This window comes from Dermacentor variabilis, chromosome 2 (genome assembly GCF_050947875.1).
Source record: "Dermacentor variabilis isolate Ectoservices chromosome 2, ASM5094787v1, whole genome shotgun sequence".
NCBI lineage: Eukaryota > Metazoa > Arthropoda > Arachnida > Ixodida > Ixodidae > Dermacentor > Dermacentor variabilis.
Window position 1 is genome coordinate 163,953,683 of NC_134569.1, and position 22,589 is coordinate 163,976,271.

At 48.7% G+C, this 22,589-nt stretch overlaps 1 protein-coding gene across 1 annotated transcript; it reads left to right on the forward strand.

The window, feature by feature from the left end:
- Nucleotides 1-543: 543 nt before the first annotated feature.
- On the forward strand, nucleotides 544-22,589 carry LOC142570531 (acetylcholinesterase-like). The gene is made up of 5 exons (XM_075678905.1): nucleotides 544-564; nucleotides 11,348-11,758; nucleotides 15,817-16,123; nucleotides 18,949-19,531; nucleotides 21,552-22,589. Exons 1-5 carry the CDS (start codon nucleotides 544-546, stop codon nucleotides 21,736-21,738), a joined length of 1,509 nt encoding a protein of 502 aa, XP_075535020.1. The 3' UTR covers nucleotides 21,739-22,589.

Sequence of the window (22,589 nt, forward strand, 5' to 3'; positions counted from 1 at the left end):
TCAGCAACCATTGCACCAATTTTGATCAGATTTGCTGAATTTGAAAGAAAGAAAAATAATAAATAGTGAGCATAGGAAGCGAATGTTTTATTGAGGCCTACAATTTATTTAGGCCACCAATTTATTACACGTAAAACCTTTGATATTTCTCGTAAATCAGAACTTGGAGTGTGTTGGAAGAACGGGGTTCAAATAACTGAGGCTAACAGGGCTTACAATCAGTTTTTAGACACATTCGCAAACATTGTATTTCGCTCACTTTACTGTAACAACGAGCAGAAATTATAGAACACGGAAAGCATGGCTCGCAACAAAACTGTACGATGAAATGAGGAGTAAAGATAAACTTTGCAGAAAATTCCTTCATACACGTCCTTCCGTTGGCTGGGCTATCTTTAAACAGCATCGCTATAATTTGAAGAAGGAACTGTGATGGCCGAGAACAGAGTATCATTTTCTTAATCTAGATATCTTCCGTACGGTCGCTACAACCTGCTTAACACGCTGCTACATCGCCATAATTTTAGCCCCCAACCATTAAACATGCTGGTTGATGGCAAAGAGGTATCTGGAACTTTGAATTGGCTGAAACATCTAACGACTGTTGTACGAGTATCCCTGCGACCAGTGGCTTGGCTGACGCAATTGATTATGTTCGGGATCACGCTGATAGCTGTATATTTGTAAGACCTATAGACTACATCACGAAAAATTGCATGTGTTATCCAATATTTGAAAATTAATTCTAGCTGGCACAGTCAACGACTCCAGAAAAGGTCTGTTAAATATGTGGCTGCTATAATTGATCCAGTTCATCGCGAATATTTTAACATTTGTATAATGAACAGCATTTTTTCATGGAAACTGAGGTTAGCCTGAATCTCTGTTGTTCATAAAAAGGGAGATGGAAATACCATAGGTAATTCTACACCAGTGTCCATTCTGCCAATATTTTTTTCAAGGATTTTTGAAAAACATTTGTGCGCTCAGCTTTACATATTTATTGATAAACACGGAATACTTATGCTCTCTCGTCATTATAGGCTTATTAAAAATAAATCAACGGAGTTGACGTGGATGAAGCAAAAAAAAAAATAAATAAGAATGCTTCAGCAGTTCGAAAATTAGTTCTTCGTAATCGATGTTTCCGTTTAACGTTCAGATGCGTTTGACTTAGCGAAGCATGATATATTGCTTAAGAAGTTCGAATTATAAGCATTAATTGTCATGCTTTAGAACTATTAAGAGGTTACCTAATTACCATGAAACAAATAGCTCAAATAGCTAACTCAATTTCTGAATTTAGACATGTTGCCTGTGGGGTGCCTCAAGGTAGCGTTTCAAGACCCCTGTTATTTACGTTTGTTTGTATTAACCTTATTGATAACGTAAATATTAATTACAAAGAAATACTATATATGCTGATGATATCAGCATATTTTTTTCTTCAACACGTGTCGAAAAGTTCGTTTTACTGCGTAATGAAACAATGCAGTCACTCCAGCACTGGTCAGACTCGAAGTGCATGGCATATGTTGGAATCTCAGTGCTGACGCCCGTTGTTGCAAATGGGTCGCAAGCCCCAAGGGTAGCGTTGGCCTGGCGGCCTGGGGCACAACTGGAAGCATCCGAAGGTCCCGGCAAAGCATGAGTCGACTGGTAACAGAACAACTTGTTTATTCTATCATCGCATAAGAGCGGGCGGTCAGGTCGACCGAAGTGGAGAGACGGGAGAGCACGTTACTCAACTGAAGAAATCGGAGCCTCTCCCTTGGCGTCCGGGGGCAGCTGCTTTTATACTCTCGCAGTTGAGGGCAAGAAGGAACGCCTCTATAGACGCGCACGTGACGGCGCCGCTCGGGCACGTTGAGACGAGTAGGTGACGCATCCGCCGGGCCGGCGCCGCTCAGACCTCCTCGCTTCACAGTTGGGGGAGCTCCTCTCCCCGGCTGCCGCGCTTTGACAAGCGTGGGCACCAACATGCACACACACACACGCACACACGAAGACATGTGGCATTTGGAACATGCCCGGACGCGCTTGGCGGGGAGGCGTATCGGCGGCGCTGAACGGGCCAAAATGTCCGCCGCTTTGAACGAAGCCCCGGCGTCCGCTGCATCCGCGCCGGCTATACCGCGCGTTGTAGGCGAAACGTAACAGACCGCCCCGCCGGGGGAAGGAGATCCCGATGGTCAGGGAACTGCATCCGCTGTCCGGAGGGATGCCGCTCGATGATGCTCATAACCGAAGTCGGGCGTCCTTCGGCGTTTCTTGAGCGCAGCGCACAGAGAAGGCCTCGTTCTCTCGTTCAGGTTCACACAGGACACTGCAAAGTGACTTCGGGAGAGTTGACATTTTTGTTCTCGTTCCCGGCAAGCGTTAGAACTACGCCGAAACTCAACCGCTCAGTCAGCAAGCACGAAACAACCCTCACCAAGTCCTGCCAGGCTCTCACCCCTTTTATACCACTGCCTAGTTCCTTACAGTAGTCTAGCAGCACTCAGAACGCGTCCACAAATCGGAAAATTGCACTAGAAAGCACATCATCACTTTGAAACACTACACAAAAACAATATGTTAAAAATCCTGCCTCAGGAAGAAAAACATCAGTAACAAACAATTTTGAGGCTGATTCCCACGTTAGGGGCTTCGACTTAAGCCATCGGCGTTACCGTTGAGACTCCCCTTTTTGTAACGCACCTCAAAGGAATATTGTTGCAAAGCGAGGCTCCAGCGCAGGAGGCGGCCATTTGTGGAAGAGATGGTCTGCAGCCATTGAAGAGGGCAGTGATCCGTCTCGAAGCATGCGAAGCGGAGATCGCAGCGAGCGACCGTAAACTAGCTCAGCTGGCGAAAACCCCGTAGCCGCATGCGGCGCGGTCCTCAATGCAAACATCACCCCAGACAGACACAGCTCCCAGTCAGTTTGCTGTGCAAACCACAATGCTCTCAACACGCGCTTCATGACGGAGTGGAGCTTCTCAACGGAATTCGACTGTGGGTGGTACACTGAGCTGTGTAACAGCTTTACCCTACACCTTTCGAGAAAAGTTGTCGTCAAAGCGCTAGTAAACACTGTGCCCTGATCTGACTGGATTTCCGCAGGAAAACCAACTCGCGCAAATATGGACAGTAGTGCATTGACTATCTCAACTGAGCTGAGTTCTTTAAGCGGCACTGCTTCAGGGAACTTTGTCGCTGGGCAGATCACAGTCAAAATGTGTCTGTACCCCGTGGTTGTTACCGGCAGAGGTCCCACTGTATCAATAACGAGCAGTCTAAAAGGCTCCGTAATGATAGGTACCAATTTCAACGGCGCCCTCGATTTGTCCCCTGGTTTGCCCACCCGCTGACAGGTGTCACATGTCCTCACGAAGTGGTCTGCGTCCCGAAAACACCCTAGCCAATAGTACTCTTGCAAGAGACGGTCCTTAGTTTTCTTAACTCCTAGGTGTCCGGACCACGAACCCCCGTGCGACAAGCGCAACAGATCCTCACGGTAGCACTGAGGAACGACCAGCTGATCGAACTCCACTCCCCTGCGGTCTAGATACTTCCGGTACAGGACCCCACCTCTTTCCACAAAATGAGCATTTTTCTTGGCGATACCTTCCTTGACAATGCAGCGTATGTTTTCTAGGCTGCCATCCTTCTTTTGCTCGGCTATCAAAGCCGACCGGCTGACTTTTAGCAACCTATCAAGTCCGTCTGACGTAGGCGCGATGAGCAAATCCGCAGATAGCTCTTCTAACTTTCCCTTATCGGGCATTTCCTCTCCGGTATTTGGTGCCTTCAACGCTACAGGCTCAATTTTATTCAGTTCAGGCGTGCTCTGAATATCAGCTTGCTGCGCCTCTGACCCTTTCTCATTGTTCGACAACGTCGGCGCCGCAACTACCGCCTTTGCAGCGAGCTCCTGAACCTTCGATCTGGTTAAGGCCTGAACGCTAGCCTCACCAAACAAAAGCCCCTTCTCGCGCAGGAGGTGATCGGACCTGTTCGAAAATAGGTACGGGTACTGGGGGGGGCAGCATAGATGACACTGCGGCCTCCGTCTCAAGCGCTCCGAAAGGTCCTTCAATAAGCACTTTTGCTACGGGCAGACACACGCTATGAGCTTCCACGGCTTGCTTGATCCATGCGCACTCGCCCGTGAACATATCGGGTTCTACATAAGAGGGGTGAACTACATCCATCGTAGCTGCGGAATCGCGAAGCACTCGGCACTTTTTCCCGTTCACGAGGAGGTCTCGCATGTAAGGCTCGAGAAGCTTCATGTTCTCGTCAGTGCTGCATAATGACAAAAACACGACTTTTGTTTTTGTTTCTGGACACTGCGCCGAAAAGTGACCCGGCTTCTGGCACGTATAACAAACGCGCGCTTGCCTCGTCTCGAACCGCTTTCTGCGTTCGGCTTCGGCTGCCGCCGTCTCCTTACGTTCGGTCGGACTGCTTTCACTCGCATCCGCACTACGTGTGTCGCCCCTTGCTCTCATGGGTGTGAACTTTGGCTTCTCAAACTTGGAGCCAAATTCACCCTTTTGACCGTCCTTAGCTCCGCGAGCCCGACGCGTCACAAACTCCTCGGCTAGCTCGGCGGCTTTAGCCACCGTACAAACGTCTGGCCTATCCAAGACCCAGTACCGCACGTTCTCAGGTAACCGACTATAAAACTGTTCCAGCCCGAAACACTGCAGAACTTTCTCGTGGTCACCAAACGCTTTCTCTTCTTTGAGCCACTCCTGCATGTTTGACATAAGCCTGTAGGCAAACTCTGTATATGACTCACTTTTGCCTTTCTCATTTTCCCGAAACTTCCGACGGAACGCCTCCGCTGACAGCCTGTACTTCTTTAGCAGACTCGATTTCACTTTGTCGAAATCCTCTGCCTCCTCTCTCTTCAAGCGGGCGACTACGTCGGCCGCCTCGCCGGGTAACAAAGTGAGCAAGCGTTGTGGCCACGTTTCCCGAGAGAACCCCTGCTTCTCGCACGTTCGCTCGAAGTTAACCAGGAACCAACCAATGTCCTCTCCAAGCTTAAACGGCCGCATCAGATCAGTCATTTTGAACGATACTCGTTCTCCTGCACCGTGTGCCTGACTTCCATTACGAGCGCGTTCCATCTCTACCTCAAGACGCTTCATTTCCAAAGCGTGTTGACGGTCGCGCTCTTCTTTTTTCTCTTGTTGCTCTCGCTCTTTTTGTTCTTTAAGTTCGCGCTCCTGTTTCTCTTTTTGCTCTTTAAGTTCGCGCTCCTGTCTTTTTGCCCTCTCCTCAATGGTCTCAAGGCATTCCGACAGCTCGTCATCCTCAGCCTCTAACTCAAGAATAGCCCTTAGCAGTTCTGGTTTTCTGAGTTTGTCTGAGACATCCAGACCCAACTCTCTTGCAAGCTCCAGCAATTTCGGTTTGCGCAACGACTTCAAATCCATGGCTGCTCTGAATGCTGCTTTCTCTACTGCCTACTATTGTCTTGCCGCAAACTAACCCGGCAGCAACGACAACCACAATTACCAGCTCTGTTTCTGACACTAACAAAAGCCTGGCAAAACTCAGAAGAAGAAAGTCCCGCACTCACCAAACCTCGCAGCCAAGAATTCAGCGCAGTCGTTCCGCTGCAGGCAACCAGTCATCACACAGGGCTCGTTGCACTGCTCCCGGATGGTCGTTGTGCTGCTCAGCATACAGTCAACCGCATATCTTCGCTGCTGGCCTCCGTTGTCGCGATCTCACCGCTGGCAGACAGTTGTTGGAATCTCAGTGCTGACGCCCGTTGTTGCAAATGGGTCGCAAGCCCCAAGGGTAGCGTTGGCCTGGCGGCCTGGGGCACAACTGGAAGCATCCGAAGGTCCCGGCAAAGCATGAGTCGACTGGTAACAGAACAACTTGTTTATTCTATCATCGCATAAGAGCGGGCGGTCAGGTCGACCGAAGTGGAGAGACGGGAGAGCACGTTACTCAACTGAAGAAATCGGAGCCTCTCGACTGGCGTCCGGGGGCAGCTGCTTTTATACTCTCGGAGTCGAGGGGAAGAAGGAACGCCTCTTCAGAGGCGCACGTGATGCGCCGCTCGGGCATGTTGAGACCAGTAGGTGACGCATCCGCCGGGCCGGCGCCGCTCAGACCTCCTCGCTTCACAGTTGGAGGAGCTCCTCTCCCCGGCTGCCGCGCTTTGACAAGCGTGGGCACCAACATGCACATACACACACGCACACACGAAGACACGTGGCATTGGAACATGCCTGGACGCGCTTGGCGGGGAGGCGTATCGGCGGCGCTGAACGGGCCAAAATGTCCGCCGCTTTGAACGAAGCCCCGGCGTCCGCTGCATCCGCGCCGGCTATACCGCGCGTTGTAGGCGAAACGTAACACATATTAATGAGAAAAAAACTAAAATGGTACTATTCTGCCATCCCCCAAAAAATAAAGCAAATTAGATCCTTCACACGAAGGAATGTTGAAATTGTTGACAGTTTTAAGTCTCTCAAAGTTAATTAAGTTTTCGTCTAATGTCCTGGGAGGACCATGTAAACCACTTAGTAAAACACTAGGTAAAGTCACGGGCACATTAGATCACGTCAGGTATCCGCTAACTTCAACAACAAAACTAGATGTGCATGCTCACTGTTCTATTCTTATCTAAATCATCTTTGACTTCGACGGGAACAGCAACATATACTAATTTGCAGTGGATTCACTTGATTCGGAAAAGTTATCTTCGTCTTATTTTTAACACAGCATATGGGTCACCAAGCGCCGATGCTCTTCAAAAGTCCTAGATGATCAGCAAATATAATTTATATAAATATCGGCTAACTGTAAAACTTAAACTAGGTGCTCAAAATAACGTATATATCCTTGAAGGTCTGGCACACATAGAGCAAAATATATTGCATTACCCAGCAATACATGGTGAGCCTTGGGCTTAATGTACACATCGTCTGAATTTCAGCAAACAATGTCTGCCTTCGCTCCTTAACAGCTATCGTACTAACAACCTTGACATTTTTTGCTTGTAAGCATCGCCAACTACGTGAAATGTATACATTATCTTCACTTAAGATGAAATTTTACATTTTATCTATAGCTTTTGCTTCTGTGTGCTATACTCAGCTGCATGTGTGTGCTCATTTTGCGAGGATTAAGTGTGTTGTGTCATGTGACTACCAAAATGAATTTAACGAGGGGCTGTGGTCTCGTAAAGCAGCATAAGTGCAGCTTTTATCTGTGGTACTACATTAGCATTTGCTGTACATAAACACATTCCGTTTATTTCTTTTTTAAATCCCTCAAAATATAAAAACTCAAGTAGCAATGAAGTTTACAACTCTGTAATTAGGCAATAAATACGATATCGCAATTATATAAACTGCTTCTAATAACACAGCAAAACCTTACACCATTATAGGGGTGTGCGAATATTTTAAACTATCGAATAACGAATCGAATAGTGCCCTATTCGATTCGGTCTTCGAATAGAATACTCACTATTCGTAAACGTGAATATTTTTCGAGCACTTTTTTCATATTTAGAAACGTCAACTACGCCCGAGTAAACACACAATTGGAGCAAAGGTACGATAAATTTTCACCGTCGCGGGCAAAGTATAGACATAGAACACGAGAACTTGCGCAGTGGTGTAGGCTACGTCAATTAGGTAGCCATACTTTACAGGCTGCAGGTGCAGCGATCATTCGCTCAGTCTGAAGAGCCCTGTACATGCAAAGGAACTACCTATTTGCTCCTACTGCTCGATTTGTGCTTTTAATGAAGAACGTTTCATAAAATAATGACACGAAAAATAATGACAGGAGCTTGCTTACCTTAAAATACTGGGATGTGAGCGTTGTTTTGTTAAAATTGCGATGACGAAAACTATTCGAAAAGTACTCGATTCGATTCGCTTCTGGCACTATTAGATTCGTATTTCACTCGGTCTTAAAAATCACTGTTCACAAACCTTTAATAAACTGATGTCCTATAGTATACCAGTAATACACCAGTAATTTATGAGTAGGATTTTTTGCAATACCCTCGTAAACATTACAGCAGTTTGACGCAAGCAGCACATTCATATACAAAATTTATTCGCTTTATGTGTAACGGACACAGCTTACAAAATACAGAACTGCGATACCTGTTTTTGGTGTAGAGTTACAGGTTTGTAAACTTCGTGTTTCAATTTTCTTGAAACAGCAATTTCCGGGAAATTTACCGAAACATTGCAAGACCTAAACCAAAGTTCTGCTTCTAGTCACAAGGGTTTACATTTCTCTCTCAAACTCAAAAAAAATTTCATTCAAATCGGTCCGGCGTTTGCATCAGAAAAGCATTTATGCATTTTACATATGTAGTCGAAAGTAGAAATTGAAGGAACCACATTTTTAATTGGGGCAAAAAATGTTTTACGAATTTTTCCAAAAATCGGCAGCTTCAAAAAAAGAAGCCGAAGGAAAGAGTTTACAAACCTGTCACTCAACGCAAAAAAAAAAAAACATATGGTAGTTCTTACGTCGCATGTACTCCAGCATCTGAACCGTGCAAATGTTGTGTATTAGTTTCATTTACAACTTACGTTAACCTATTACAACGTTTACAACAGTTTTGCAAAAGTCCTGCTCACAAATCAGTGGTTTATGATAAAGTGGTCTATATACGCCGAGCGGTATAATGCGCTGATTTGGCCGCTTTAGATGTCCGTGCAGTTCAAAGAATTGTGATACCGTTTATATTGCTGACTTATGGCTGTAATAAAATTTCGCGACATTGAATAACTTTTCCAGAAAGCCTGACGGCCTAAATTGAACATATGGCTCTTGCAGCCATTATAGCTTTTTCTTTTAAATTAGACAAACATAATCAAATTAGATGCCGTAGATGTTAAAGAAAACGATTCCTCTCTTTCCATGTATTTAGATAGACCTCCCTCTTGTGTTTTTGCGCAGTTACGTTATTTATGTGTCACCAATGTCCATAGTCTCTGCACGACACAGTATTTCACCGTAGGCACGCCAATGAACGCCCTCATAATTCATCCTGCTCATTATGGCGGTTACTGAGCAATGCGTAACACCTGTATTCTGGCTTTACTATCTCCACATTATTTATTGATCTCGAGTGGTTTGCATTGTAATGTTTAGCAAACTATAACGATTCATTTCTGCACTGTATGCCACGTGTGTGCCACATTTCCGTGTTTCTTTCTTAAATTGATCTCGAGTGGTTTGCATTGCAATGCTTGCTAACGATTCATCTCTACACTGTGTGCCACGCGGGTACTGTGCTGCCACCCATGCTTATATTAATTACTTGATTAGTTACGGCCGGTGCATGTCTGGATAAGGTGTAGTTGTGAAGTGTATCTCTTTTAACGCGTTAGCGTTAAGGACCCCGTGTCGCAGTAAATCCGGCGACCCGCGTCCAGCGTCGACTGTCTTTTCGCGAAAAGTCATTCCGAACCACGCATACCCAACTCCTCTTCTATGACCAAAGTTGCTCATACCTTGTATTTCATTCCTTATACAGTCATTCATGGGAATTTTAAAAATGATGGCCCGCAAACAGATTTATGAAAAAAGAATCGACAACGCGTACCTTTTATGTTAGATCTTCTCAGACTGAAATATTAAAAGTGGGAAACAGGAGATCGGCCCACGCAAGAGGCCGCGTTTCTCCGAGAAAGCTCGCTTTCGTGCATAGCTTTCGCCTCCAGCGTTTCCCGGCAAACATTTTACGGTTACGTAAGCTGCAGTTGCCGGAAAGCGTGATTAGCTGCAGTCTGGGATCTTTGAATGCTCTCGCGTTCCACTCCTAAAGGCGAAGCTTAAGCATCCTGCATTTTTTTTTGTCACGCGCGATTTGGCTGTACTGCCACGAGTACTGAATGTATGTGAACTGTCTGTTGTGTTCGATTTCCTATCACCTATCATATGGTCAACTTCGCCAGTGTTACCGCTATTTTAGAGCGCAGCTCTTCGGCACCCGTTCCCGCGTTTCGCATCGCCGTCTGCCTCGCCGTTGTGCCTAGCCGTAACGAGCTCCGTAGCCGGGGCCGTTACGACTTCACAAAAAGACAAAGCTTTTTGGCTACTTTTGGGCTACCCAAAAGTTTCGCTTTTGGCTACATTTGGGCTACTGCGGAGGCCAATTTGGCTACCTGTGGTTGGAGCGATCTGGCAAACCTGTGACTCTCGCCGCTACCGTCGACTCCGCCCTTGGCCTCCCTTCTCCCACTGTCGCGGCACTGCCGGGGTGCCGGCGGTGGGTGCGCCTCGCCGCCTCGCGCGTCATCCACGGCTCTCCGCTCCTACGTCTCTGCGTCGCGTGGCTGTACGGCTCTCAGCCGTGTCTCTCGCTTCCCCGTTTGCAGGGCGCGTTCCTCAGTGGCATTTGTCGCCTCTAGCAGTGCTTGCACGTGGCTGTCCTTTTCCCGCCTCCACTCTTGCCCTATACGTCCCCTTACCTGGTGCAGTGCCGTTGCCGTGACTCGAAAGACAGTTACGGCGTTACGACCCCTTACTTCTACTTCCCACCCCAACCTTATGCGGCCACATTGAGGCCTGTCTGTGAGTGAATGAGTGTGTGACCTCTACTCAATACCCCTGTTCTCCACCCGTTTCCCCATCCCACCTCAGAAGAAACATCAAATAATAATTGCTAATCCACCCCCCCCCCTCTCCGCGGCGGTGACCCACTATAACATGGCGCGTGCCGGAGCGCCGGCTCGATAACGGCGGATAGCAGCTATAGTATGTGCTGCGCAGTCCGAAACGCAGAACCGCCTCCGATCGGCACTGCGTGTCCTGTACGCGGTTGCCTGTTGTTGAAACAAGGCAGTAGATGCGCTCAAAGATCGCATTACCAAGAAGCGTAATCGTCAGCCAATTTTTTTAGGTTGTCATTACTGTGCACAACACTATCTGATATGTAGCGTTCTTACAAGAAAACCCAAAGGCATGTACTTCTCACTTTGACAAAGGCTGGTGTATCAGCCGTAACGTTAGTAAAATATACTGTGCAAATCCTGTCCTCGTCACACACTTGGCGATTTTTCCAGTTCATGCAGGGGTGCCGCAATGGGCCTTTAAAGCACGTGCACTGAGCGATAAAGATAGGCGCTAGAGCACTGCACGGGCCTGATTTTCCGGTCCGGCCCTGGCCCCCTTAATGAAGCCCGAGCGAGCGCAAACCGGGCTCGTGATACCAAGTCCAGGCCCGGCTCGGGCCCAGGCTTTCGGGTCGGCCCAGGCCCGGGCAGTGCCCTAATAGAGACACAGTGACAAAGTGCAATGCACAATTCGTCGTCGTACGAAGGATAACCACGCCGTCTGCCCGCACCACGCGCAGCTGGAGTGGGCTCCGTTCCCGCGTCGGCACATCGCGCAGACCAACAGCGAGGACGACTGCCTCTACCTGAACGTGTGGCAGCCGCTCCTCGAGGAGGAGGAGGATGGCGGCAACGCCGGGTGTGGCATCTGCGGCCGCCCTCCACTGCTACCGGCCGTGGTCGTGCTGCACGGCGGCCGCTTCCAGTATGGCGGCGGCGGTGGGCCATACACCTTCTACGACGGAAAGTACCTCGCCGCGGCCTGGCGCGCCGTGGTCGTGGTGCCGGCGTACCGAGTGGGCGCTTTCGGGTTCCTCAATGCAGCGCTGCAACCCGACGAGGCCCCCGGCAATGTCGGTATCAGGGATCAGATGGTCGCTCTGCAGTGGGTGCGCGACAACATACATCGATTTGGAGCCTCACCCTTCCAGGTATATATACTGCGTGCTGCCATATGCCTGTGTGCAGAGGAAATCCCGTAGGATAGTTGTAAACCTTTAAAGTGAAACTGTTAAAGTGAAGCTTCTAAAGCGAAGCTTACTTTGCCTCTTCCTTCAACTTTTCCACTGTTGCTGTTGCTGATGTGGCTTTCTTGAACGCCGCGCGTCAGGAGGTAGTTCAGAGCGTTCATATAAACGGAAGGAGCGTGGCAGAGAGGAAAGGCGCTGCGAGAAACTCGTTTGGACCTTTCCATCGCGTCGTATGTGCACAATGCCCTCTGTAGCTCCCTGGGCGTCGCCAAAATACCCTCTTCACAGCTGTAATTATCCGCGACTCCCCGCAAAAACATTGCAGGAACAGCAGCAATTAAAGGGACAAAAATACTAAGTCGACGTGGGCTGTTAAAATACCATTCCAGAAACCTCGCAGCGCTTATTTCCTGCCAGGGAAAGACAGATTAAAAGAAAGTCGCGTTTGAAGGGTCCGCATAACTTTAGCGCAATTCAAATCGCCCACTCTCGGGCAAGGAGTGGTGACGTTGCATACGTCATCCCCGCCCTTAAGTGCCGTTGATGAGTAAAACGGTGCCCGACAGAGGGCACGACAGTTCTTTGTACAAAACGCAAACGTGCGGCTATGGAGAAGCCGAGCCAAGAGAGAGCGTTGGATTCGCCGCTGCAGCTACTCTTGGTCAAGTAGTGGGGGTCATTTGGGAATCCTGCGACGTCACATGGACCTGCTGGCATTCACTGCTACTCGCAGTTTGTGTCAGATATTCGTGAGCCAGCAAAACCAGTGCAGCACTACGCGATAACGAAACTACAGAAAAGCGAAAGCACGGGCGGCTCCGAGGGAGAAAACGAAATATTTTGACCAACCGCGTCGTTGTCAAGGGTAACATCAGTGAGTTCTGTCTAAAAATCAAACTGGACAAGTAGCATTTTATTTTTTCTTATAATGCAATACAATGATTTTGGCATTACGAGTGGTTGAGTACTAGTGACAAAATTATAATTATGAGTGCCTTCGTCATCGGGCTAGTACTTGAACGTCCCGAGGGAGTCTCTGATCGTGTTATGCATTTACCTCAATTTCTCATTACTAGAGCTCTGTTCGCGATGATATTGACGCCTTAGATGTTCTGGAGCACTATCTGTCACTTGAGCTTGACCTATTATATGACTTTAGTGTTCTTTTAACCTCTACTAACGTGCAAGTCCAAACGGGAAGTAGACAAAAAGGACTGAGAAGATGCAGGGAGAGGAGACATAGAATGGGTGTAACGTGACACAGTCGCGAAACGAGTGACTAACAGCCTTGCCACTCTTATGGCGTTTTTCACTGGTCGATTCGGAGCAGTACTTCTTGCTCCGCGGCAACGAATCCGAATTTCACTGGTCGATCTGGAGCGGGTTCGCGCGTTCCACTGGTCGTTTCGGATCAACTCGCTCCGCGCCGGATCGCTCTCACTTGCTCCGCCGCCGAGGCGCAGATTCGGGCGGAAATAGCTCGCGTCACTTCCGTCTTCAAGCGAAATCGGTACCCGCTTGGTACGCACAACATTGTGTTGCTTCGCAAAATGGCTGCGTTCGGTGCTGCTGTAGCGCTCGCGAGCGATGAGAGCCCGGACGACAGCGATTACGAAGTGACGCAGGTGCTGTGCGAAGACTTCTGTGCACGTTGTCCATGCACAATCCTTGCGGGCGCGACATGGAAATGACGGACTATGCGACTGCCATGGTCAAATTACACACGGGGAACGGCGAGTTTAGTTGCCGTGGAAACGTACAGAACGGAAGTAGGGCATGGTTTTCGGAACCGGTTCGTGCGACGTGTACGCAGACTTCCTGTGTGATCCGCCGCGGAGCGTTCTTGCGCTCCACTGGCCGATTCGGATTTGTGAAACCCGAGCGCTCGCTCGAGGATTTCGGCGGCCGCTCCAGATCGACCAGTGAAAAACGCCATTAGTTCGCAGTTCCCATACAGGTGGGAGGGATAGGGTGTGGTAGAGGTAATAGGTGACGTGGAAGGCAAGGAAACGCTACTACTATAGACGCGACAGCGGTTGCGGGCAAACTGAAGGTACGTTACGGTGCATTTCAGCTAGTTCTGAAAAGTAAACACCGTCCAAATTTGTCAAGCGGACAACTGACGCAGGGCGTGCAGACGCAAGGCTTATTATACAGCACCGTAGCGTCGCGACGCTACGGAAGCGGTCGCACGTCAAATCAACACTTCTGTGCCCGCCGAGGTAGCTTTGCGGCGATGGAATTCCTTGAGGTGGCGGGTTCGATCCCGACCGCGGGAACCGCATTTCGACGGGAGCGAAAAAATGGCTGTGGCTTAGCTAAGGTTAAGCCCAGGATGCGAAGCATACTAGCCTTTATTTTAGTTGTTGAACCACTGTTTAGCCTAATGAACTGCTGTTGCTTGGCTATATTTGGTTCGGCTAGACGAAGAAACAACTCATGCGTTACTCTGCTTCGCCTTCAAGAGTGGAACGCGACAGCGTTCCCGTCGACCCGCCAAGGGGTGTAAGACAATGGGCTACGGCGCAGCGGCTACGCGCCCCGCATTGGACGCGGTGAGCGTCGAGCAACGCAGCGTTCGGCGCGGCAACGAAATGTGCGCCTGAGCAAGCGACGCACGCCTGAGCCTTAGAAACAGCTCGTTTCTAAGGTAACACCGCATTCACTAGAGGCGCTTTTGTACCGCTTTGAAGCATCGTACTCGTGGCTCAGTGGTAGCGTCTCCGTCTCACACTCCGGAGACCCTGGTTCGATTCCCACCCAGCCCATCTTGCAAGAGTTGAGCCAAAGCCACTTAGAAACAAGCGCAGCTGCTTATATACCGCCGCGACGGCGCGAGTTGGAGCCCCGTTTCTCCTCTGTCGTGACGTCACGGTGTCACGTGGTCAACCTTGAAGGCGACGCCGCGAGCGACGGCGCGAGTTGGAGCCCCGTTTCTCCTCTGTCGTGACGTCACGGTGTCACGTGGTATTGAAGGCGACACCACCGCGCCTGAGGAGCTGGGTTGAGCTCTAGTAATATGCTTCGCATAATATAAAAATTATCCTTTGCTTATATTTAGGTGCACGTTAAAGGGCACCAGTGAGTCAAAATTAATCCGGAGTCCGCCAACACGGCGTGCCTCATAATATGATTGTGGTTTTGGCACGTACATCCCCGTAATTTAAATAAAGTTTAGCACTTCTGCAACGATGCGTTGCGCTGTGGGAGGCAATGACAGTGACAACCTTCTCGCAGGTTATGAACAATGACGCACAGCGCCTCAAGCAAGCACATCTCGCTGTGTGTTCTGTGTACTATGTCGACAAATGAAAATGGCGCGCGCAAACAATGTTTAACATCAACATCACCACTCTAGCATTGCGCTAAACACTGATGAAATTCAACATTCACCGTAAACACCACCTCCAATTATCGTCATTCAACGCAAACAGCACAGAAGGGTTCGCTTATATCGATTCCCACAGTGCGTGGAATACGCACATATTTTTTACAAACGGTGTAGAAGGTAACATTATGAGTAGGTGCAACCCAGCATCATACAAGAACTTCAGGAAGATTCCGTAGTGAATGCAGACCTCAGTGATCGATCGCAGTCCTGCTGTGCGTGCTACGCTCTGCACGCAATGCGCATTATCTCTCTCTTTCTGTCCCCCTTTCTCTTACCCCCATGTAGGGTAACAAAGCGGACGCTCGTCTCGTTGCCCTCCCTGAATTTCTTCTACTTGCTTTCTCTTTCTCTTGAGCCCAACTGTTGAAGTCGGCAGACCGGACACGGCGGAATCGATACATTCTCCGAACACTTAAGGGTGCCATATATGCCTTGCGCAATAACATGTCCACAGCAGGCGATCGACGCACATCCGGGTCTTGTGCATGGATCGTACAGCTGCAGCAAGTGGCGTCGACTTTGCTGGAGCCTTGCCACTTGATGGCGACAGCAGGAGTATCAAGCTCGACCGATGTTGCCGCCCGGAAGGAAACAATGCAAAGTTGCTTGCCATGCTGCCATTGTGCAGGTAACCCTTCTGGGCCATGAAGCCGGAGCGGCGTCCGTGGGCTACCACCTGCTGTCCAACCGGAGTACCGTGTACTTTCAGCGGGCGGTGATGATGGCCGGTTCACCGTACGCTCCTTACCCCGACAACAGCGGCAGTGCCGCCGAGCGCAACGTGCGCGCGCTGGCCAGGGAGCTGCGTTGTCCGGATTCATCGGCCGGAAGGGCCGCCGTCGACTGCCTCAGGTCGCGCTCCGTCAGGGCCACGCTTGAAGCAGCTGACGGCGCCGGCATCGAGTTCGGGCCCAGTTTCCTCTCCCCTCAAACAGGCACGCATATTTTGACGATTGCACTCTCAGTTGCGTCTCCGATTATATGCAGCGGATAATCCGACTGCGAATCCAGCGTCCACCCGGACAACCATTTATGTTCCATAGATGTCCACAGAACATGGTGTTTTAGGCATTGTATACATACATACCATGGATGGCCCAAGTCCCATCCAAATCACGTTGCTGTAACGTCGTAAGGATATCGCCGCTGAAGATATGTGCCTTCTAATAGATGCTCACTTTAGGCATGCAGATGTCTACTGAACATCTAGCGGATATTTTGTAGTTCACGTTAGCGAGCTGTAAATATGTACTTGCGGGTACCACAGTAGATGTGCTATTAAGGACAATTTCAACATTATGTTCGCAGCAGATGCCGTGTGGCCGAACATCCACAAAGCAACGTCAGATACATTGCGTGCACTCGTTGCTGCACACGCGCGCAACTAGAAAGCGCAGCGTATACTCATTCTCCTGAACCTCCCGCCTGGCACACTGAGCATATTAAATTAACAAAAGCTTTAAAAGTAAATTGCATCAGAATATAGGCAGAGTATAGACGTACATGAAATGCAAACATGATAGTTTCGAACTATAATTTGAACAAATGAGAAAACATAGTTATGTCGTAGGGAAGCTGAAAGAAGGGCGGTGGGTGAGGGTGGGAGTAACTATTCATGTGTAACCCGAAAAAAAGTAATTTCGTAATGTCGTTACAAAAATCATACATCAGACGCCACGTTATCAGCAGCACAATGTCATAGCCACGGGCTACCACGTTTCGGGAAGAAAATATTCTGAAAATGTTCGACTGTCTAACCTGAGACTCTGGTTCCGCTTTTGCTTCTGCGAAATTCAAGTACCACATTCAATGTGAAGGGCATTCTATGCGCAGTAAAGCTCATAGAATTTAGAACCTAGCATTTTCAAAGATCTCGTCGCATAAAAATTGACCTACTTAACTTTAATTACATCCTCCAACAAATACGGCAACTTAAATAAATCTTCAAGAAAACTTAAATGTAGCCAACTGATATGACGTAGCAGGCACATCTCTATGACGTCAGTATGCAATGTCCATGAACAGTCATGAACGCCAGAGTAAAATGAACGTCACTAGCACATCGGGTACATGATATTTTCGAAATATGTGTTACTAGGACGTCATTTAGACGTTATCACGAGACATGGACGAGTGGAGCGTGCCTGGATGTCGATAGGATATGGGTGGTTCACTGGGTAGACTGTCTTTCGAAAGTTTAGAGACACTCCGTAAGCTCATCATATCAACATTCAGCTTGTCTGGTGCCCTGAACCTCTGTAGAGGAAGTATCTGCTGCACTTCTCAAAGTCTCAGATTTCAAGCCAACAATTGAGACCCCATATATACGGCGGCCATAAAAGTTCGGTCTCGCGCGCCGTGGCTACGAAAAAATTACACATTTTATAACCGCTGTCAAAAGCGCAGAGTCCGCCCATCGTGTGACTATATGTGACTCAATGTCGCGTTGTTGCTTGTCGCATGGCCTCGTTCCAACGTTCGATCAGCATTCAGGCGGCACGCATGCGACAACCAGAACTGCAGCGCGCCTAGCTGATGTGAGGGATGGAGACAATTTTCGGTTCTTGGGATTAGGGAGATCGCAACACAGCAGGCACAACAAATTATATTTGATGTCCTCTCCTTAAAAATGTTATAGCTTGAAGAGCGTTTTCAGATTGGCTGTTGACGGTCCCAGTAAAATACTCTGTCCATGGGGCATCCGAATCATTTCCCAATGTCCATGCACCCTTTAGTATACAAATAGGACGTACTCTGGACGCACACTTTCGGATATCCTATAACGGATGTCCAAAGGATATCGCATGTGGATCTGTTTCAGATATCCTACCATGGATCTTCCAAGGTTATCCCACATGGGCTTTTTTGACATACACGTGAATATTTGCACTCCAATCAAAGCTTTGTCTTTGAGTTTCCTCATAACAGAATTATGTTTTATTACATGTTCGAATTGCAATGCGAAACTATCATGTCCGCAGCTGGTGTGTACGTCGTGCTTTACGAATTTCCTTATGCAATTTGCTTTGAAAAATGCAATTAGTTCAATAAGGCACTTGCGCTTGGCGGAAGGCCTAGAAGAATGAGTATGCTGTACTTCCGCACACGCGCACGCGCGCGCAACGTGTGCACGTAACCATCTATCTGTCCCGATGCGTGGGCGCTCTGCCCGTTCCATCTATCACACAGCGTGTGCTGCGACCGTAATCGACATTTTGGCAAACGATGTGCAAATGGCCCTGGCAAATCTCCGTAAAATGTACGCAGCATGTCCCCGTAATGTCCCTCGCGGACATGCAAGGGATGTCTGCAGGACAGGGAAAGTGCCACCAAACGGTGGTGTGAAGGATGTCCGCATGACGTATCTGACGCATCCCTATAGATTAGATATCCATGTCCTGACAGTGGATGTCTATAGGATATCCATAGGACATCATATATATTTGTCACTGGGGTGCAATTAGCAACAGCCAGTATATGAAAACAATTTAGGCCTAGCGCTCGGCTGGGTCGCTGACACATATTTTACACCTTTACATCGAATGAGCGTCACAAGAAAAAGTTTACGCCAGTCTTGTACTCAATAGCAAAAACGAGCACAAAAAAAAAACGTTGAAACTTCGTCCTAAATACAGCTTTGTAAAGGAAAATTCAGTACTGTTCCTAGACTAGAGGGACGCTGCTTCTGCAGTCCTTTCCTCACTCCACCGTGGTCCATGGTGGTATTCACTCGCTCCTCGTCATCTCCATTCCGCTGCAGTCACGCACGAGCACCAACTGGTAGAAAATGCCGTGGTGCCAGAGAAGCCCCCCAACATGCGCGCGCGCTTCAGACCCCTGGATTTTATTGCGGGCTACACCAGCAACGAGGGCGCTCCCTATGTGGTCGAGATGTTACGACGTTCGCGACTGCACTTCAGCGACGAGACCAGCGGGCGAGATGTGCTAGGCCCACTCGTTGACTGGCTCCGGAGGCACGGAGTGCCGGAACCGCACGAGGTGCTCCACTTCTACGGTCTGCACGCGCAGAAGTTCGCGGCCGCTAGGGGCGTCAGCGTGCTCGCGTCCCTGGACGAGCTGCTGGGCGACATGCACGTCTACTGCCCGGTTAACTTTATGGTCGAAGAGGCAGCGGCGCTTGGCAGCCGCGTGTTCACGTACGAGTTCACGCACCTTCCTTACTACCGCTGGTGGACCCGCTGGAAGGGAGTTCCCCAGCTGTTGGACCTGGTCTACGCGTCCGGCCTGGTGCGCGCCATCCAGGACGAGTACGGGCTCGACCACAGGGAGCTGCGCTTCTCGCAGTACATGGCCAACATGTTCGCGGGATTCGTCTGGAACGGGTCAGTGTGCCTTAAGAGGGGAAACGGCATAGGGTTTCCACATTACACTGCAGTTGCACAAAACGGCCGGGGCGCGAGGGTGCACTCAAACCAACATGTTTCTGTAGGATGCGTTTTCTAATGACGACGAAGCATAGCCAAAGAAAATGTTCCAGCGCACGTGAACATGTTTATGTGTGCGTCGGTATGTGTAAGTGCCGGGGAGGGGGAATGGTCTAAGAACAACTTTAATCTATTAACTATACACGGGAAAATTTCTTCCGAGGCCAGTTTCGAGAGTCATCAGAAACAGTTCAGCTAGAGAGAAATAGGCGCACTTGCAGCAGTGTTAATCATCATCATCATCAGCCTGGTTACGCCCACTGCAGGGCAAAGGCCTCTCCCATACTTCTCCAACAACCCCGGTCATGTACTTATTGTGGCCATGCCATGCCTGCAAACGTCTCAATCTCATCCGCCCACCTAACTTTCTGCCGCCCCCTGCTACGCTTCCCTTCCCTTGGAATCCAGTCCGTAACCCTTAATGACCATCGGTTATCTTCCCTCCTCATTAAATGTTCTGCCCATGGCCATTTCTTTTTCTTGATTTAAACTATGATGTCATTTACTCGCGTTTGTTCCCTCACCCAATCTGCTCTTTTCTTATCCCTTAACGTTACACCCATCATTCTTCTTTCCATAGCCCGTTGCGTCATCCTCAATTTTAGTAGAACCCTTTTCGTAAGCCTCCAGGTTTCTGCCCCGTACGTGAGCACTGGTAAGACACAGCTGTTATACACTTTTCTCTTGAGGGATAATGGCAACTTGCTGTTGATGATCTGAGAATGCCTGCCAAACGCACCCCAGCCCATTTTTATTCTTCTGATTATTTCAGTCTCATGATCCGGATCCGCTGAAAAAAAGAAATGTCAGATTACAGTGTTACAAACACTTAAATGTTTCACAGTTATGGAGATTTTACTGAATAAGAAGCACTTGACCTGAAAAGGCGGTGCATTGGTAGTTCATAAAGCCCACCACTCGGTGTCATCACAGCATGCTCCGACCCTGTTCGAGTGTCGCCTCCAACCAGGTCATCCAGCACACAGAACGATTTGAGGTTGTCTGCTTCTAATGCACAAAAAAAAAAGAATGTGCAGGAATGGCCTGCTCTGGCCTCGACCTTTTGTTATTGAGATATCAATTATATGGACACTCCAGGCGCATTTCCACCGTTGTCGTCGGCATCGCCGTGATTTTCCGTATAAAGCCCAAGCGCGATAACACCATGACTACGCGCCGTATGCCGTAGGTGCGAGTGAAAGCGCGCGACGGTGAGCCGAGAATGGTGGCTTGATCTTAGGTGGTGAGGAAACGTGGTGTCTATCGCGCGCAAAGGGGCGGGGGTGGGAGGGGTCTGCGTATGGCGTGCCTGAGCGCGGCCGCACGGATCTTGTCTTGAAAGCGATCTTCGATGAGTACAGCGTCTAGGTGCCTCGAAGGCCCAAAGCTTCGCGTGCGCCGTATTATCAACACTTAGTTCGCATTGACGCGAGAAGCAGCACGAAAGTGGATTCGCTCGCTGCTGCTGCCTCTCTTCCTTACGCCAGTGTTTTGACATAGCAAGTGTCCACACTCATCGAGTGAGAAATGTTTATGTTCCCCTGTGCACGCATGACACCGTGCTTGTTAATTTAGTTGGTAAGCGAATGTTTACAAGTTTATACGGCCGATAAAACAAGTATCCTTATTTTGTATAGCTGTCCAATAATTTGTTATCGCAACCTATGCTTTGCCTTTTGGGCGAAACTGCGACTTATTTTTAAAGAAAGCACGAAAGCAACATCTCACCAGATCCCTGGCAAGTGCTCGTGGCTACTGGTCTATGTTAAGCCGTTGTTTCTTCTGCAATAAAGGTCTAAAGCCTCTAAACAGCATGAATAAATGTGCAGCCTTTGATTTTTGTCTGTTTTGCAGTGCTGTACTGTTAAACGATATGCACTGGTAAATTAGTTTTAAAATTGTGGACAACTTATTTCAGTGAGCCACCACCGACAACCAACTGGACCCGCTGGGAGACCTTCCATCGAGGTCCACTAGTCTTTGCTGGCAGCGAGAACAGCAGCTATACAAACGCGGCTTCGATGCCTCACGAGACAAACTGTGCCTTCTGGAGGACGTTCCTCCACCCTAAAGTCACAAGTGCAGCTACAACTATGAGGATATAGTATATGCAGTGATATATATATGCATCACATTGTGCGTGGTTTAAAAGGCTAACCCACATATGACTTTTAAGTGTGGATGTAGTGGTCAAAGAAAGGCTAGCTTACAGCACACTATGGATTGACTGTTCTTCGGAAGACTTGCAACTAAGATGCTTGATATACATAGCAATGCACAGTTTATGTCAGCAGCAAGGGCTTTCAGCCACTCATCCTCAATAAAACAGAATATAGCCTCCGATATATTTACAGAAATTTAATATCAAACAGCCACACAGTGCTTGAATGGCTATGTTACAGAAGAAAAACAGTGTTTCAACTTCCATAAAAGTGCGTGTTGAGTGAGAGGGCAAGGAGCTGGGGCTCAGTTAACCTATACAAACTTTTTTTAGCGCGTCAAAATTCTTGCGGTACTTCACACACTTTCTGGGGGCCTATACTATATATATATTTTTGTATATGACCGTTCTCCTGCCCATTTGGGTCACTGGGTAGTCCGTGGTCGAACAGGTATCAAATTGGGCTGCTGTGCTGAGGAAACAGAGCACGAAACCAACCGTTGGACCAACTTTGGGCCCCGAGTATGTGGAGCACATGGCCTCCGAAATGCATGGTGCGCCGGTGCCTGGGAACGCCGAGAATTGTTCCCTCGCTTGCCGCAGATTCAGTGGCGCATACTCAGTGTCGCAAGTTGTCGTGAGCGTCATTGAAGAGCGGCACAAACCTAGTGCATTTGTGGCGCAGCCTGCTAATGCGTTGTGTTACTGTCATTGAGGAAACTCTCACATAGGTTCTATTCCACTGAGCATCGAAGAAATTTAAAGGATATATTTTTAGTCACTGTAAGGCGGCAC